At 34.6% G+C, this 14,363-nt stretch overlaps 1 protein-coding gene across 5 annotated transcripts in view; it reads right to left on the bottom strand.

The window, feature by feature from the left end:
* LOC107007103 (calpain-type cysteine protease DEK1) overlaps positions 1 to 11,948 on the bottom strand; it is a 34,139-nt gene extending 22,191 nt beyond the window's left edge. For 2 of the 5 annotated variants that reach the window (XM_027913513.1, XM_015205574.2), the window contains exons 1-5: positions 11,708 to 11,948; positions 11,475 to 11,630; positions 4,356 to 4,606; positions 1,245 to 1,427; positions 892 to 1,027 (exon numbers count right to left, since the gene is read on the bottom strand). In XM_027913513.1, coding sequence (XP_027769314.1) covers positions 892 to 1,027; positions 1,245 to 1,427; positions 4,356 to 4,606; positions 11,475 to 11,599 — 695 coding nt within the window. In that variant the 5' untranslated portion in view covers positions 11,600 to 11,630; positions 11,708 to 11,948. Of the gene's footprint in view, positions 1 to 891; positions 1,028 to 1,244; positions 1,428 to 4,355; positions 4,607 to 5,224; positions 6,463 to 11,474; positions 11,631 to 11,707 lie in introns of those variants that run through there. The other 3 variants (XM_015205571.2, XM_015205572.2, XM_027913512.1) reach the window with 2 other exon arrangements.
* Between the last annotated feature and the right edge of the window lie 2,415 nt (positions 11,949 to 14,363).

Here is a 14,363-nt window from a genome sequence, read left to right as displayed (position 1 = left end):
GGGGCTCTGGATTTTTCCTTTCATGCAAATTGGTCTACAAAAAGAAAGTTTAAGGGTAAGACCCTGAAGGTCATTCAGAGAGAAAATAATGGAGATAGTCAAGGTCTCCTACTGATTTTCATTGTTGAGAGTTGTTCTCGTGATCTGGGATGGAAGAACCTGAGATGTGTGAAAGCTGACCTAGACACCATGGTAATCAAAATGGAATAATAGTAATAATAATAAATAACCGGGCTCCACTTAAGGTGGAGTATTTCATTTGGACGATGTTGAAGGAAGCTGCTTCTTTTTACTACCAGAAGGAAGTTGTTTTAACACATAAGATCTCCAAAAGAAGGCCTAAATGTATGTACTAGATGTGCTCTTTGTGAAGACAACAGTGAAGATGTCAATCATCTTTTTTTGGATTGCAGCCTCGCTTCACAGCTTTGGAATCATCTCTAAAATATTACCAGTCAGCTGGACAATTCCGCAATTAACTTATTACAAATATTGGCACAGGAAGGACCTAAGGGAAACAACATGAAGGTATGGAACTCTATAGTCTATCCAGCAGCGATCAGCTGGTCCATAAAAAATACTACAACTATTGAGAACCAAAAAAGATTCTGTAACTAATATCAAATACAAATGTATTGCTTTGTAAGTTTTCGGATGCAATATGGTATATTTTGGAGGTAAATACCTACTAGCATTCTCTTGTTGCTGATAATCAATAAATTATCCTAAACTTTTGTGAGTGTGTTCTTTTTTTCTTTTTTTTTTTTTTTTTGGGGGGGGGGGGGGGATGGGCATAAGATTTACAAGCTCCAGAAGGGAGAATTATAATGCAAAAGAAACCATAGCTGCAATAAAATAGCATCACTTTATAGCAAGCAATGTATAGCTTACCTTCTAGATTGTCGAGGATACAACTCATTGGGATCAGGTGGCTCTTGTAAGCAAGCAACAGGACCCACTTCAATACAGTCAGAATAAGCAAATTTATATGCCCTCCTTACGTACTCATCGACGTCTAAGCCATTCCCTGCCAGGATCGGTAGACAGAGAATTCACAAAGGAGAAAAAAACACAAAAGGAGAACAAGAATTTTGTAAACATTTCAATGGACCCCTAACAAAATTCCCTAAATATTTGACCTACTTTGTGCAAAAAAATAAAGCAAAGATGCTCACGACAAGTTACTGATCAACCTTCAAAAAACACATACATAGATCATGACAAAGACACACATCATAACATACCATTGAAGACCATCCTGCAAATAAATAGCATATTGATTGCCAGGGAGATTGCTGACACACCAAAGAAGAACCCTGAAGGTGAGTATCTTTCAGATGCCCTAACACCTGCTGTGACATACACAGCACAAAGTTCATATGCACAAAGCAAACCAACAGCTAGTAGGAGGAGAACAGCTACAGCCCCTGCAGAACACATTAACAAGACAATTCAATTGTGAAGTGAAGGGAGTGAAAGAACTTCAAGATAAGCACCAAAAAAAAAACAGATATAAAAAGAAAGTTGTTTAATTGCTTATGTACAAAAACAATGACCAAAAAATTCAATTTAATTGCTAAAATTTATCATCCTTCAACAAGAAATTATCAGTGATCTGGCTTAAACTTTATTATAAGGTAAAAGATCATAAAACCATAAAAACATAATATAACAACTTAAACTTTACTAAAAGGTAAAAGATCATAAAACCACAAAAATTAATATAACATCTATAAAGCACAGAGACCAAAATTAAATGCATATATTCGAGTTGAATTTCAATCCAACAGTAACCAGTTGCGGGAAACTTTAGCAACTTCATAGAGCACAGTCCACAAATACAAGAACTGGAATCAGATGAGGGCAGCCATAGTGAACAAAACTTCAACATCCAAGGAAGGTCTGTTTCCATCTCTCGGAATAACGGGACTGGAGGTAATTGTTCATGAATTCAAATGTGAAGGATGAGAAGACATTGCTAAGAGAATTTAAAGATATGTTTATTTGTTTACAAGGTAAATAATTATATTAACAATTGGGGAAAATCGCATATACCAAAGAAAAAACTACATTAAGATATCGCTCTCAATGAAAGAAACCCAATCTATACATATTATAGTTGTGCTCTATAGCATAATGATGTGGCATAGTTCTTTGGACAAGGATTAATTCTTTTGGACTCTTTTATTTTGAGAATGTTATCCACAGGTATTTTGGACTCTTTTTAGAAAGGTAACCGTTCGTATAATCTATATAAACTCAACATCGTAACTGGTGCTGAATTTAGAACTTTACATCAACAAAAGAGCAAAATAAAGAGAGAAAAACTCCTAGCGAGACAGAGATATAGATTTTGTGGATCAAGGCCGGGGACACAAAAAGCACCAAATTCTTTCACAAGATCGCAAATGCCAACATACGATATAATTCGAATAAATAGCTCGAAAATCAATGGAAATAGGATCACAAAGCAACCAAAAGGGAAATTTTGAAGTTCAAAAATAATGTTTTAAGGGAAAGTGAAAAATAGAGACCAGCCTTCAAAACTAACTGGCCTAGAATCTCATTAGATGGTATAGCAAAGCTACAGAGACCTTTTGCAGTGGAACAAGTGAAGATTATCATAAGAAGTTACAAAGGCGAAAAAGCTGAATCCAGACAGGTTCAACATGGCCTTTTACAAGCAATTTTGGCTGCTAAATGTAGACGGGGAAGTTCGAAAAAGTTTTAAAGCATCAATAGCTTTAGTTCCCCAAAAGGCAGGGGCGGAATCTTAGTAGGGAGCTTCTACAAGATTGTTTCTAAACTTCTGCCAGAGATTGAAAAGGTGATGACTGGTCGGCTATGGACACTAAAACGACTTATTTAAGCAAGACAAATCACGAACACAATGTTCGTTGCAAAATGAATGTCTAACAATAAAAAATGGCAAGGGAAGCTGGTATTTTCTGTAAGTTGGATATTGAGAAGGCTTTCGATCATGTAAATTTGACTTGCAAAATTTCTGGAAAGAAATAGGCTTTGGGGGAGAAGGGATCAGGTGGATTGATTGGCGCATTTGTTGTGAAATTCCAGTAGTTGTAAATAGGTCATTTGAAGGCATTTTCTTTACATACAAGAGTTTGAGATAAGGTGATCACTGTCTCCCTTCTTATTCATTCCGGCAATAGATGGAGTAAGTTTAATGATGTGCACGGCCAACTCTTTAACTTGGCCCAAGGGTTTAGAATGGGGACAATGGGTTCTAATAGAACAATTGCTTCTCACTTCTAGTATGCCTGATGATTCGCCAATCCTTTGAGGGGAAAAGGAGAACCAATTGAGATATCTTTTTTTTATAAAGGTAACATGGAACCAATTGAGATATCTAAGAGTCATCTTACAGTTATTTGAACCTATGTTTGGTCTGAAGATTATTCTGGAAAGAGACATTATTTACCATGTATGATATAAGAGAATTTGGGTGACGGACATGTGAACTTCCAACTACATATCAAGGAAGACACCTAGGTGCCAGATATAAGGCCAAACAAGTGCGGCAAAAGATAAGAGGAGATATTTGAAAAGAAATTTGCAACTTGGAAAAGATAATACCTATTCCTAGGTGCCAGAGTCATACTCATCAACAGTTATTGGATTCTCTTCCTACTTATATAATGTTTAGTTTTTCCTAGGCCTGCAAGCATAATGAATAAAGCTTACTGGGAATGAGTGGAAAGAAATGGTAGACGTTTGAAGACAGGTCCAATTCCAATCATGGAGTGAAATGGAATTGCATTGTATCCTTACTTTTTTGGTGTTAACAATGTGTATAGTTGATATAGATCAGATGGTAGACTTAATAGGAGACTTGTAATTGATAATATTCCTTTTTGGAGGTCGTCAGCATGCCCTTAATACTGAAGAATACAAGCTTACCAGTTTCAAAAAAAAAAAAAAAAAAAAACTTGCAGGAAATGGGATTTTAAAGATACACAACTACAGCCTTTTAATCAAGTGTCTTCGACCACGCCAGTTTCGACAGAAAAATGTCTGATGCTTAGATGAGTCAGGGGGTGTTTGGATTGGCATTTTTTAAGTGACTTATAAGTTAAAAGTTAAGTCATAAGTTGGGAACACCCAACTTTTGACTTTTGACTTTTTGGGTACTTATCCAAACACTTAAAAAACTAAAAAATAGCTTAAAAGCCAAAAGACACTAAAAATAAGTCAATCCACAAACCCACTTAGACATATAATGGTAGTTGAAATATTATGTAAATGTATGAGTGTGTATGAATGTATGTGTTTAGCCAGCACGATTAAGTACATTCATTTTTCTTCCTCCCAGCAAGTATAAGAGGAGTAATACATACTTGAACTTTGCCACTGTGTTCTCCACCAAAGCATTATTGAGTAGAATGCCAAAAGAAGAGCACTTCCAGCCATTATTACAGCTAGACCAACTATATCTCGTCCCAATATCAACATTAACCAACCTCCCCATGTAACAAGAACCACCACTGGAGAGATCACAGTTATCCAGGCAAACAGAGAGAGAAAACTACATATAATTCCCAGCTGGGGCCCTTGTAAGAATCCCGGCCATTTTCGAGCAAAGATCCAACTGAAAGGCCAAAAAATAGAGATATTAACCACAAAGAACATATTTCATCCATAAAAAGGAAAATGTTGATATATATGAACAGATACATGAACTATATTTATGGTATAGAAGTAGCTAGACAGAACTGTCAAATCAAACAAAAAAAAAAGAAATATAGTTGGACAGCAAATTGGGCAAACGGACAGTCTCGTGGATGAGGTACCAAAGATAACTAAAGGAAGCACCAATTGCTGTGGTTAAACCAGCATATTTTTGTTTTGAAGTCTTTAATATGTACTGCTTTTATTAGAAAGCATCATAGATCACATCCCATGTAAGCCAGAGAAACACAAATGGCCACAGAGGTCCTCTATTTTTTCTTTTTCTTTTTTTCTTTTCTTTTTTTTTTTTTTTGATGAAATAAGATTCTGTATGCAAAGGTACAAAAGATATGTTAGATCCAACAACAGTAGGTCTTTTAGCATAAGGAGCTAATCAAAAGCAAAAGAGGGCTATTAAGCCCACAGAGAACCAAAGAAATCTAAAAAGAACTAACATCATTTCCAGGAGCATAAGTAGTCCAACTAAAAAGTAGTAACAGACATCTACAGTTAATAACTGAGATAGGAGTTAAAATACCATCAACACATCTTCTATTCCTTTCTATCCAAAAACACCAAAGTTACAGCTTTGGGATTTTTTCCACATTTTCTTGATGGCTTTGCTGATTCTCCAAGAATTCCAGCTATCAACTGCTTTCTGTATAGTCAAATGTAGTGCCCAAGAGAGGTCAAAAACTAATAGGAACATGTGCCAGCTGTCAGCATCCACTGCGCAGTGCAAAAAGAGATGAATTACAGTTTCTAAGTTTTTCTGGCACATGTAGCATCTATTACTAGTTGGGACTTTCTTCTACACAGGTTGTCTTGAGTCAGTGTGGCCCCTTGCAGTGCTATCCAGGTAAACAACTGATCTCTGGGGAATTTTTTTTTGGGGGGAAACTGGTAACTTTTTGTATTCCTCAGCAGTAAGGGCTGTGCTGGCCACCTCCAAAAAACTGTTACAAGAAATGATCTCTGGGGAGGTTTTGCTCGCCAGATTAACTTCCATGGTCGGAGATGAATTGACTTCATTTAATGAGCACATTTTGTGATGCCTTTACACTGTATGCACCCTCCTTGGAGCTGCCTCATCTCATTGTATCCATGCTTTGGCCATCTTTAGTGAAGCTGTTTAATCTTCCCAGTAGGTATAGAACATCTTGTAATTCTCAATCTTGAATACTCCTTCTGAATTGGACATCCCATAGGTTGCCTTCTCTGTTTTTCTCTATTGTAACGTTTGAGTTAGTGGCTATTAAAAAGAGAGTTGGGAATCTGGTTTGCAATGTGGAATCACCAAGCCGTTTGTCCTTCCAAAACTTCACCAAAAGCCATTACCAGCCTTGAAGGACATGTCCTGCTAAAAATAATCTTTTGAATTGTTATTGTGTTTCCAAGGTCCCACCCCATGGGGTACTCATGGTGCTCCAGTTGTCCTGAGGATCATACTTGGCTCTCACAATATCTTTCCACAGACTATTAACCTCGTGTCCATACCTCCATAGTCCTTTAAGGAGTTTTTGGCCAAAAACATCCTTAAACTACACCCTCAACTTAAACTACATCCTTAAATTATTTTTCTTAATGGAAAATATCCCTCAATTATTTAAAATTTGATAACTTTCATCCTTTTGTTAAAATTTGTCAAAAATTAACAAATTCTTCACAACATCATGTACGGTTCACACTACTCTCAACAAATTAAACTCCCTAAATCACCCCCAATAAAGCAATTCTGTTCATTCTACATACATCTAAAATAATATTATAACTTTTTTTAGTGACAACGTTTTGCATTGTCTTCCTTTAATTAGCAATTATACTTTTTTTACTTTTCATTTGATTTGATATCAAAGAAATCAATGGAAATGTTTTTTTTACATTGAATCTGCAAAAAGTGGTGTCGATCGGAGACTTTTACTTGTAATAATGGAAAAAGAAACTTAGTAGAGATTCAAAATTAGTTGAAAATTGATCACCTCAATTATCAATTTGCCCCAAATCTAAAGACATTTGACTTTGCAAGGTGAAGATGATGCGAAATTAAGCTCCAACTCCATTCAGTTGGTAAAGAAGAAGAGCAAATCATGTCTCCTCGTAGACTAACACCGTCCTAACATTGTTATTTTAAAACAGCAAACACGAGTCTCAATTTTATTCTATTTTTGAATGTTTTTTCCAACATGCAATAATATTGTTGATTTTTTTTTTTGAGAATAGTATGAATTGCATATGTTTTGTGTGAAATTCCCTAATTTTTGACAATTTTTAACAGAGGGGTGAAAGTTGTTAAGTTTTAAACACTTGAAGGATGTTTTTTGTTTTTTTTAAGAAGGATAATTTAAGGATATAAGCATATTAGCCAAAAACTCGTCCTTTAAGCAACAGACACTTGTTGTGGTTAGCCAAGTCCCTGATTCCCAGTCCATCATTTTAGGTTGAATTACTATAGGCCATTCAAGTGCATCTTGTGGTCTTCATTGTTCCCTTCTCAAAGGAAGACTTGTCGAATTGTTCTAAGACATTATTTGGCATTGGAATGAGAAACATGATGTATGCGGGAATGGTGTCAAGAACATTGTTGATTCAGGGAACCCTTCCAAGTGAGAGGTATTGTATTTTCCATGTATCCATGCTCTTCTCCAACTTTTCAGTTACTCCATACCAAACTTCCTCCGACTTATATTGAGCTCCTGGAGGCATCCTTGGGTAAGTAATAGGGAAATGAGCCAATGCCACAACACATAATGTTAGCCAATTCTTCCAAGTTTGGCACTTCATTCACCGGAAAGCATGTTAATATGTAAACCTGAAATAGATTCGAAAATAAGAAGGATTAGGCTGAGGTATTCCAACTGCAACTTGTCTGCCCCACAGAATATTAGTGTCATCTGCATACAATAGGTGGGACACTGATGCAGAGGCTCCAATACTACTAGAATGTTAAATCCTTCAATCCATTACATGAGGTTAGCTTTGTCTAGCTTAACTTGGGCCTTCCATGGCTGTGATGAACAAGAATGGTGAGAGTGCTCATCTTGGTCTCCACTGCTCATCTTCCAAGTTTGGCACTTTATTCACCGGAAAGCATGTTAATATGTAAACCTGAAATAGATTCGAAAATAAGAAGGATTAGGCTGAGGTATTCCAACTGCAACTTGTCTGCCCCACAGAATATTAGTGTCATCTGCATACAATAGGTGGGACACTGATGCAGAGGCTCCAATACTACTAGAATGTTAAATCCTTCAATCCATTACATGAGGTTAGCTTTGTCTAGCTTAACTTGGGCCTTCCATGGCTGTGATGAACAAGAATGGTGAGAGTGCTCATCTTGGTCTCCACTGCTCATCTTCTGTGTTTAGCCCCCCCCCCCAAACAAAACCAACCAACCAAATCCGTAAAAGCTTAGGATCTCTTCTTTGATGGTATCTTTATCTTCAATGATCTCTTCCGCTGATTTTTTTAAGGTTGTCAATACAATAGTACCTCCAACTAGAGTTGGCCATTAATTGAAAGATTTGGTGTTTTTGTGGTCTTCTTTTAGCCAAAGACATATAGATTTCTATCCCCAAGATATCTTTTCTGCTTTGGCCATTAGTTGTAGTTCCAACCTAAGGTGCTTCAGTGTATTTTTCTTCTCTTGTTATTGGACTCTTTCTTTTGTTGCTTGTTTTAGCGAAGTAAGCTCATTCAATAACACAAGTCCTTTTTTGTTCAAATCGACCAAACTCTTCTCTATTCCACTTAGTGATGTCTTTTTTCAGATTCTTCAATTTCTGCACAAGCATAAAATCTGGCCTACCACTAATTAAGTAGCCCTGTCACCAGCAATTTTTTTCAGATGCCACATATTTTCAAACTTGAATAAGACAGTGGCTTCCCAATCCATACATTCAAGAAGAATAGGATCTGATCTGATATCAATCAAGGCATCCCTATTTGTTTGATTGGTTTGAACCTATCACACCATTCTTGGAAGATTAGGAACCTGTCAATTCTTGATGTTTGCAACGAATTCTCCCCCTTAAAACCATGTGAAATGAGCCCATAATTAGTTGATAGTGATATACTAGAAACAGGAAAAAAGCTCCCAGACACAAAAAGACGAGGAATGTCCTAACCCAGTAGGGTCCTACGCCTCCGGAAATCCTTCTGATCACCGAATTCCACTCTTTTTTTCTTTCTTTCCTCTGTCCCCTTTGCACTCGTTTCAAAATGGAAGACGCTATTTATTTTGCAATTGAATTCAAGGCCTACAACATCTCAAGAACACTTGGTACGGCGGGAGCTGGGTATGACTGGACAGAGAAATTGGAACTCCATTAAGAGAATAACTTCCAATGAGAGGACAACGGAATGGATCGTGCATACATTGCGGAAGCATCACTGACAAAGGGGAACACGGTGAAGAGATGGAAGAAGAAAGACAGCTTCTCAGAAGTTTTCTGCTCTAGGAACTACAATAAATTTTATTTTTTTTGAAAATGGTAAATTGTATTCATCAGCATTAATATATGCTGGCCACCTTCAAAAATGAGCAATTACAAGCTTCCTATCAACTCTACAATCTGATCTACATCTTCTATACAAAGTAGTTTACACCAAAGAAGTAGAGCTTCAATACAATTCCATTTTACTTTTTGTATGGAATTGGACCTATCTTTAAAGCATCTCTCATATCTTTCCTACCATATTGACCACCATATACATGATGGTATTAATCTCCACCATCTCTGACTTCAACTTCCTCCCCTTCTAATCCAGCAACTCAAAAGATCTGATGTGTGATCTGGCATTGTCCAGCTAGAAACTACAATAAATACGGCCGCTACATCAGTCTCAAAATGTGAGAGGCAGGAGGAGGGGAGTGATTATCATCCTTGAGCTAGCATTCGATTCAGGGTGGTTGAGCATTACGGAAAAGGTGGGGAGATTCATTAAAAGTCGCAAAAAGTTAATGAATTTGGGGAATCATAGACTGGTGAGCAGGGACATTCCATATGCTACAGTACTAAGAAGCAGTAAATAGGCTAACAAGGGGTCAAAAATTGCTGAAAGGAGAAGGCAGTTCTAAAGGGAAATAGGATCTTTGTTAAAGATGATCCAGAGGAGCACAGTGAAGTGCTAAAGAGGAGTCTAGTGGGTGCATTTGAATCCAGAGTCGGAGAAACAACGACTCTTGCAGAAATCAGGGGATAGGCCAATCGACTATGGAAACAAACAAAGGGCTGAACATTTATTAATTGGCCAATGGGCTTTTTTTATTTGAGTTTGCATGTACGGTTACAGCAGAGGAAGTGATCGAAGGGGACTGCGAGTGGAGGAAGTAGTGGAGTGTTCTATGTGATGTCTTTTTGTGAGAAATTTTTGGCTAGGTGGAGGTTGAGTTCCCATGTAATGCAATACGGGATCCAAGTGTGCTGAGGAAGACGTGTTTTTTTCACTTGGCTAGCCACTAGAGGGGTGATTCTGGCAGCAAAAAAACTTGGAGCAGAAGGTTGCCAGCATTAGTTGGTCTTGCGTGTACAAGGAGAAGGGCGAGGAGGTGGATCACCTTCTTCTACACTGTGGACTTACCATGAGATTATGGTGGAATATGTTAGGTGGTTTTGCACTCCTTGGACAATGCCAAGGACTTTGAAAGATTTGGCGCTCAGATGAAAGAGAGGGAGAAAGAGGAGAGAAAGAAAGGCTTGGAACGTGTTTCCGGTTGCATTAAGGTAGGTCATTTGGAGACAGAGAACTAGGAGAGTTTTTTAAGGTGTAGAGTCGAGTTTCTTGCAGTAGAGGAGTATTCTCCGCTCCCTTATTTTCTTTTTGTACAAAGAGAAAGCTTTATGTTGTACCAAGGATTGGATGGAATTTGCAGAGAATCATATTTTGTAGTCTTTGATCTTTTGTATAACCTTTGTATATGACAATTTTAGTTATGTTTCTACATGGAAGTACTTTACTTGATCAAAAAAAAATGTATAGCTCTAACACCTGTATAGATGACCTTCGTTACTCACATTTGAACCACATTTAAGATAAGCAAAAAGATAAAACTCTATGGAGAGAACAATCAAAATGGTCCTTGATGTACAGGTGTTACTTTATTTTGTTCCTTAATACATCTCACTTGATTGAAATGGTTTTTAATGTATACTAAGAGCTGTTCATTTGGGTCCTTTACCCTAAACCTAACAGATTTATCAAAAAAATGTGTTAAGTTTAACTATAGGCCACCGTGACTAACAAAATCCACCATTTTCTCATTTGTTAACTCCAAAAAAGAGCTTCATAATATCCAACACCACCTTCTCTACCTTCTCTAACAAAATACACTATTTTCTCTTCCCTTTTTCTGGCCCAAAATTCTCTACTATCTCTAGCAAATTTTGCGGCTTCACTCTTATTTTTCATTGTCCTAAATCGATTTCCTTGTGCAGCATTTGACAGGGAATCTACATGAATTTCCAAATTTAACTTAATTCTCTAGTTCTCTACCTATCTATGCTGAAAATGGGGGAAACATACAAGCCAAGCCCCATATTCGCAGGAGTCGGAAAAAATCACTATTTGAGCTCACAAAAACATATCCTCATTTAAAATTTAGCGAGAAAAATATCATGTAAATTCAAGATTATTGGAATCAACATGCTTGTGAGCTTAGATGACTCAAAATCAATTAAAAGTTTCAGTCTTTATTCAAATTCTAAGAGTGCCAGGATACAATTTATTGCTTACTAAATAGCATATGAGAAAAGGAATCAGATATGAAAAGTTTGGAAGTAAAAAATTACCTGTAAATCCGCCATGGCCTCCAATTAACTGCCCAAAGTAAAGCAAAAGAGGCAGAACCTACCACAGAGAAAAGGGTCCCCGAAATCACACATGCCAACATTAATTCATGCTCATTTCCTTCCATTTTCCTCCTTTATCCCCCCTTTCTCTGTCAACTGCATCCAAAAATGTGATATTTATCACAAAAATAGAAAACACACAAAATTTTCTGTAAGTTGAAGGTTTTACCTACCTAGCTCAACAAAAACCTCCCAGACTAAAACTGAGACATTCCCAAACAGAATAGGGTTTTTGCCAGACCATAGTCAAGAGTAAAGCTTGGATTTAGAGAGAGAGAGAAAAGCATATCGTGTGGTGCGGGTCAATAGAAAATTGTTGAAGAAAAATCAAAACCCTAACCAGGCTCGGAAGGAGACTAGAGAGGAGAGAAGAATAAAGTAAAAGTACAAGTGAGTGTGGATATAAAATTCTGAAACGTCAGTGCTTGCTTGTAAATATTAATTAAAATAACAGCTGCGGTTTCCTGTCTTACCTCAACGCTTCTAATATCACAAATTCATTCTCATTTTTTGTTCATCTGTATTTATATTATTATTATTATTATTATTACTAAAATTTCACTTAATTAATAAGAGTTCTGTTGACACTTTCAAGTAGTAAGAGAGCTCTTGACAATCAATCAAGTAGTAAGAGTTCAAGGTGATGTTAATGGTAGTGAAGATTGGAAGGAATATGGATATATCTATAGAACCTGAAGATTTCAAGTTTTCACGTCTTGAAGAATTTTAAATCATCCGATCAGCAGCCATGTGCTTGCTTCTGTGCTATCAAGGCGTTCCAATTTATGGGGATTATTTTAAACTAGTTAACATATCCGCGCTTCTCATTAGGTTTATGAATAATTTTTTTGATTTAAATATTTTGAGTCAAATATTATTATCATTGAACCCAATAACTTATATTTTTCAACTTGTTGTTCACTATCTATGCTTGTAGTATTTTAGATATAGTTGATTTCGTATAATCTATTTGGTATGTTATCTTTAGAAACATGTAAAGAAAGAAAATAATTTCATGGAAATTTTCTTTTTGTTTATGCGGCTGTAGTAAATTCTAAATTATATTTTAGGATGGAGTTAAATTATACACTCTTCATAAAAAAAATATTATGAAAAAAATTACTCTAAATAAATTGATAACCAATAATTTAATAAATTAGAAAACATATTATATATATACATACATATATATATATATATATATATGAATGAAATTCCTAGAGTGGAAATATACAACTAATTTCAAGTCATGCTTATCATATTATTTTATCTAAAATAGTTACATCTTTTAGAATCTATTGCTTATAAAATAATAAAAGGTTGACTTTTATTTTGGTGAAAATCATCTTCGGTATATTGAGAAATCATGTCAACACTACATAAGTAATTCAATGGGAGTATCATATTTGCATTATTCAGCTAACAATATACTCTACTTATTCTTTTTTAATTTAACATGAACCTAATATGAAAAGCAAACATTCAATATTAAAAAAAAATAGCAACACAATAATTATATTATTACAAAACGAAAAAAAAAAACCAACAGTTGCAATATATCAAAACTGTTAATAAACACTTACAAATGTATAATATATAAAAAAAATTAAAAATACTAATAAAATACAAAAACTCTATAGAAAATCTCTTTAAAATTGTTACTTGTAGCAACTAAGTAAGACAAGAAAAACTGTATAACTTGCACATTAATTACTTTAGGGGGTTATCCACATGAAAGGTTTTGAAATCATGAATATTATTAATTAACAATTAAAAATAAAAGCTACATATATATAAAAAAATGTCAATTATGCAGAATAATACTATTAAGTAATTATTTGAAGAGAAAATTTTGAAAATATATTTTACAATATCACACTGGTGAAGAAAAAAATAAAAAACATGCTAAATAATTTAGAGAAAAGGTAAATGTGATCGGAGGTGATAGAAATGTACCACATCATCTTATTTATTTCTAACATTCTAACTCTATATATAAATAGATATATTAGTTGTAAGTATATAATAAAGAGAAAGTACTTAAAATATTTTTTTAAAATTGTTATACTGAAATTATAATCAGAAGAAGGTCAAAAAAAAAGGAAAAGAAAGTGGAAAATTAATCTATTAGGATTGAAAATTAGAAAGATGTGAAGTATGGATGATTATTATGTACTCCTAATAAAGTAGTATGTGAAAAGTTTTTGTTATAAATGTTCCTGTATTAATAAAAATTATTTTTAATTAATTGAGTAAACTACTTTTATCCAAAATCAATTAATTTAAATAAGAAAAAAGGTCAAAAAAAGAGAAGATAAATGTCACAACACTTTTTTTTTATGTATCTCATTTTCAATAATTAAGAGAAGTAAAATATATTACACTTTTTAGTTTTAATATAATTAATGTGACTAAGGGGAAATTTTTTCTTCATTCTTTTCATTAAATTTTTTAAAAGTACTAAAAAATAATTAATTTATTTTTTGTTTTGTCTATGACTATTTTTTAATATGATAAACTATATCATATATTTTTTAGTGGCATCAATATGCAATAGCTATAAGAAATGTATCATGTGCAATATTATATTTTTCAACTGTGATGAAAATTGAAATATTAATTAGAACTTGACGAAAAAATTACATAAAAATAAAACTATATAACTTTTCATCTTCATTCATTCACATAATAATAATAATAATAATAATAATAATAATAATAAGAATAAGAATAATAATAATAAGAAGAAGAAGAAGAAGAAGAAGAAGAGCAAAGTAAAATGAAGAAAATAATGTTAATTGAGATTTCTTTGTGTTGATTAGTAGAGTT

This window comes from Solanum pennellii, chromosome 12 (assembly GCF_001406875.1).
Source record: "Solanum pennellii chromosome 12, SPENNV200".
NCBI lineage: Eukaryota > Viridiplantae > Streptophyta > Magnoliopsida > Solanales > Solanaceae > Solanum > Solanum pennellii.
This window is presented reverse-complemented; position numbering and strand designations above follow the sequence as displayed.